The sequence below is a fragment of the Haplochromis burtoni genome, unplaced genomic scaffold (assembly GCF_018398535.1).
Source record: "Haplochromis burtoni strain Fernald_Lab_line unplaced genomic scaffold, NCSU_Asbu1 Contig_514, whole genome shotgun sequence".
NCBI classification, from domain to species: domain Eukaryota; kingdom Metazoa; phylum Chordata; class Actinopteri; order Cichliformes; family Cichlidae; genus Haplochromis; species Haplochromis burtoni.
In genome coordinates, this window is record NW_024582875.1 from 56,776 (window position 1) to 61,267 (window position 4,492).

The window sequence follows — 4,492 nt, forward strand, 5'->3', positions numbered from 1 at the left end:
TTCAAATATATATCGTGATAAATATTTTTGGCCATATCGCCCTGCTCTATATAAGACTATCAGCATAAACTCTCCCATTTCTGTCAATCCTTCACCTGAGGGTTAATGAGCAGATAGCTGGCGCTGCAATCGTAGGCCTCCTTATACTTTCCAAGCCCCTTCAAACAAAGGGCCTTCTTGTACAGCGCTCTGCGGCTGTCTTTGCACACCTCCAGAGCACTGTTGCAGTCCAGCACACCTTGTTCATACTCCCCCTGTGGAAAACATGAGAGAAACACACAAAAGAAATCAAAGTAATATACCATCAATTCTTTACTTCCTTTTCCCATCTAGCTTTAAGTAAGACTCTACAAGGTGAAGAGATCACAGTCTCTTGGTTTAAACTGTGTGTAGCTGCTATGGAGCACTTCACTGGTATGCAGGTCAAAGGCTCTGCGGCCTTGAATGCAGACAAACACATCTGAATGATTTAGTGATGTTTACATATTAGAGGCAGTAAATCAGAACAGATCTGTTTTTATAAGTGGTTTCATAAATCAAGTGTGAGGGGTGTGAGGTTCAGAATAGCCTCAGTTATATAGAATGGTAAATCCAAGTTATGCGCTACAGGAAGAATAGCCGCTACAATGGATTTCTACCTTTTCTTCTTAATACCGCTGTAGGCTTTGTTAAAGATTAAATTAGATGTTCCATGCTCCAGTGTTGCTCAAGCATTTGATTTTTGCATTTTTTTTCTTCCAAAAACAGGGATAATTTCCACAAAAGTAGACATTAACTAAATCATCTATTATTAGCCTTTGTAATCACACATGCATAGATTTGGCAATATCTGTGCTGACTGCTGGTAAACACTGCTGGGCTTGGCTGGATATTCGTGGACACGTGCATGTTACAGACCTCTGGGCCGCTACAGTAGCATATTCAAGCAGGACAGCCTGAAACCGCCTGGGCATGAATTTTATTGTGTGTTTGGACCATTTGGAGACCTCTGTTGTCCCCTTAATGATGAATTTTGATACCTCAAAAAATATCAACAAAATGCGGTTTGATGATCCCAACCTGGTTAACACATTCACCTAATGTGTGAAAGACTTCCAGTTAAAGACCAGAAGGAGGCATAAACCCAACAAAAAAAAGCTGTGTCGAGAAGGACGTCCAGCATGAAATCTAATCCATCTTCTGTGGTGACACCTTGTGAATAGGGGAGCTACTCAAGACAATCCAGCCACCAGCAGAGAACGTAAGTGAGTCTGGAGCACAGTGGAGGAAGAGCCATGGAGTTCATGTTTAAGAATGTTTACAATTGGTTTTTGTTAAAGTAGAAAATATAGATGTTATCAACTAACCACTCAATAGATATTAAAAGCTCAGGTTCAATCAACAATTATTTCAGGTTGATCCACTTTTATGTGGCTCATGCACATTTAGGTGTGGAGGAGAATTCCTCACAAGCCTTTGTTTCAAAATGTCTGAGCTATGGAAAAGAAAAAGAAAAAAAACCCTCACTCCCTTACATGGTGAGGTAGATAAGCCTTATATGTATTACACATGCTGCTATACTAGAACTTCATTGTGAGATCTCACAGCATGAGACGTTAACCTGCCCCACTTCATTCCTATACCCAGAACGCTGCACAGACACAAGATCAAACGTTATCTCACCAAGCTGTGGTAGGCAGCCGCCCGGTTGACATACAGGCTCTCGAGCAAAGCTTCAGGGATCTTGATCTCCTCTGTTTCAGCGTAGCATGACACATTCAAGCCTTCGCTGAATTCTTTGACAGCCTGCTCGCACTGGCCATCCCTGAAGAAGGCGTTGCCCTCATCGAGCAGGTTGCACACTAACTGGGTCAGGAAGTCCTGTGAGGAGCAAAAGAAAAGAAAGGAATAACAAGCTTTTTTTTTTTAACCTATGCGGACCTGCGCTAACGTCTTGTAAGTTACATTATGTTTTTAAGGTCCACCTTAATATTGACATGCACGTATTTGCATTAAGGGGGTTAGTATAGTATTTTAATACTATTCTAAGCAGGAGTTTAAACTGTATTAGAAAAAAAAATGTTGAATGTGTTTACAATTCATTTGGTTTATGTTAAATCATATATAACTTATTATCACTCTTTCTCATATGTAGAGACATTTCTCCAAAATACATTTCACTTTTCATAGAGTTATGGAGTCACTGTGCAAAAATGGCCCATCGGGAATCAATCTGGGTGCTGCTAATCAAATGTAGCTGATTAACTGGTTTTCAGCAAGTGTGAGCAAATCTATAAAAGCAGAAGTTTTGTCAGTTTGCTGGTCTGGATCATTGGACTTCAAAATGCTTTTCCAAACATTTTGAAGTCCATCACTTTGCAGTGAGAAAGATCATTCACAAGCAGGAAAGCTTTAAGATAAATAGTAATCTTCTCAGGAGTGGAAGTCCCGACAACTTCAACCCAAGGTCAGATTGTCCAATGCTCAGAGAAAATACAAAAACCCCAAGAGTTGCAGCGCAGACTCTACAGGCCTCGGTTCGCACCTTACATGTTAAAGTTCATGACAGTACAATTAGAAAAAGGTTGAACAACTATGGTTCAGAAGGAACAGAATCACCAGACTGAAGCAAAGTTGTAAAGAAAAGTGGGCCAAAATTCCTCCATAACTGATGAAGTCATACAGAAACCCAGAGCTCCAAGTCATCGCTGCTAAAGGTGGTTCTACAATCATGCTGTGCACTTAGGACTGCACATAACCAAGATTAACTACCAATGGTTCATCGCATACTGCTGCATGTTTTATAGAAAATTTATCTGTTTTCTGAGTGCAGAATTATTATATGAAGAGGACTGGGTTCAATTGAAACCCACAACTATAAACAGGATGTTACACAGCAGACGGATCAACACAAACTACAAGACAGCTGCAGAACTCCACAACTTTGCCTTTAGATTTCTGACACTTGCATGAGATGTAACAGAGACAAAGGTGCACTGTTTAATGGTATTCAACGGTCAATAAACGTTAATAGCGAGCAAACATGGACTGAACTGAGTAATGGGGGAAGATTATAAAGAGTCAAAAGAAAGCTATCCGGCGCTTGATTTTACATAGAGCCAGGAATAGAAAGAAGGAAGGTAGCAAAAAGGACAGAGTGCTTCATACCAAAGCATGCACAGGGCCAGCTGCCCTTTTTATGCACAGGGCATAAAAAGCAAAAGCACATAACAGCATTAGCACTACCTGATAGCCGTCGGGGTCAGGATAGGCCAGGGAAGACCTAGAGCAGAGGAACTTGTTAAAATCGTAATGACACAGCTAGGCTGTGAGGCGTGAGTAACCCAGGGACAGTTTCACTTTCTGTCTGGGTGCGCTCAGATAAAAATTAAAATGATCTTACTGTATAAAAGCCAGAGCTTTGTTTATCTCCTCCTTGCGTTTCTCTCGGCCAGGGTCCATGCTTGTCCACTGGAGTGGGAGACACACAGACAAACGGAGAGGGATTAGGAGGAAATACCAACTTCAGTGACAGTGGCTGTGACAGTGGGTGTATCAGAGCTACTCTTCGATACACCCGCTTCCTTTGAAAGTAGTCGAAAAGAACTGCAAGCCTCTATAAACACTCCCACATTCAGCCTCATTCACCGTTTATCACTGGCGCAAACATCCAGCACGCGAGGCCGTTTGTGAGACCAGCCTGGGCCAGCATCGGACACACCTACCAGTAGAAGAAGAGGAAGCCAGGAAGTTCATTGAGCCGAAGCAAAGTTTAAACGTGTGCCATGCTGTTTCCGGACGAAGACGGAGAGACTTTGACAGGAGCAAACCCCGAGGAGGTTTCGTTTGTAACCGCCCGACACTTCCCTCTCCTCGGATAAGTTTCGATTCTCTGCAGCCTGAGTACATCCAGACAGCTGCAGACCTCCTCCCCGTTACAGGCTGCAGTCACGTGACACGACAAGCGCCCATGCGTCACAAGCGCGCGGCCAACCAGCGCGCTCAGGTCGTCATCGTGACCCTCGGAGACCTGGCGGCGTTTGTTTAGTGCGGCCTGCGAGGAAGACAGCAGTGCCGTGCTGTTTACATTACAAAAATATTAACTCGATTAATTGGTAGATAAATACAGTGCTGTGCAAAAATTTTAAGCCACCCTTGATTTTGTTTGATTTTGCACAAGCAGTTGGACCTTCTCATTATTTTTTAAGTGCTCTTGAGCACCAGGTATCCGGGCTTTCTGTGGGTCTTTCAAAGGTCTTCTTTGGCTGCTTTTTCCAGTGTGTCCTTAAAACATCTGATAAGACAGGAGAAGTGGAGCACAAAAGAAGAAGCAGCAGGCTTAAATGAAGATAGATAAATAATAGATATTTCATTCTGAAGGTTACGTGCTTAAAAATTAGGCGAAATCTAGCAAAGACCTGATACCTGAACCTTCAGCGGATTCATTTACTGTTCACTGAAGCGTCATCAGAAATGGTTTCAGTGTGAAAAGGCTGTCAAGAAGCCATTCTTA

General features: G+C 42.5%; 1 protein-coding gene across 2 annotated transcripts in view; it reads right to left on the minus strand.

The window, feature by feature from the left end:
• Positions 1-3,949, minus strand: part of LOC102298616 (zinc finger CCCH domain-containing protein 7B) — a 19,153-nt gene extending 15,204 nt beyond the window's left edge. Inside the window, exons 1-5 of one of the 2 annotated variants that reach the window (XM_005946995.3) lie at positions 3,705-3,947; positions 3,383-3,450; positions 3,226-3,262; positions 1,663-1,860; positions 96-254 (exon numbers count right to left, since the gene is read on the minus strand). In XM_005946995.3, the coding sequence (XP_005947057.1) occupies positions 96-254; positions 1,663-1,860; positions 3,226-3,262; positions 3,383-3,441 (453 nt within the window). In that variant the 5' untranslated portion in view covers positions 3,442-3,450; positions 3,705-3,947. Of the gene's footprint in view, positions 1-95; positions 255-1,662; positions 1,861-3,225; positions 3,263-3,382; positions 3,451-3,704 lie in introns of both variants that reach the window. The other variant, XM_005946994.3, reaches the window with a different exon arrangement.
• Between the last annotated feature and the right edge of the window lie 543 nt (positions 3,950-4,492).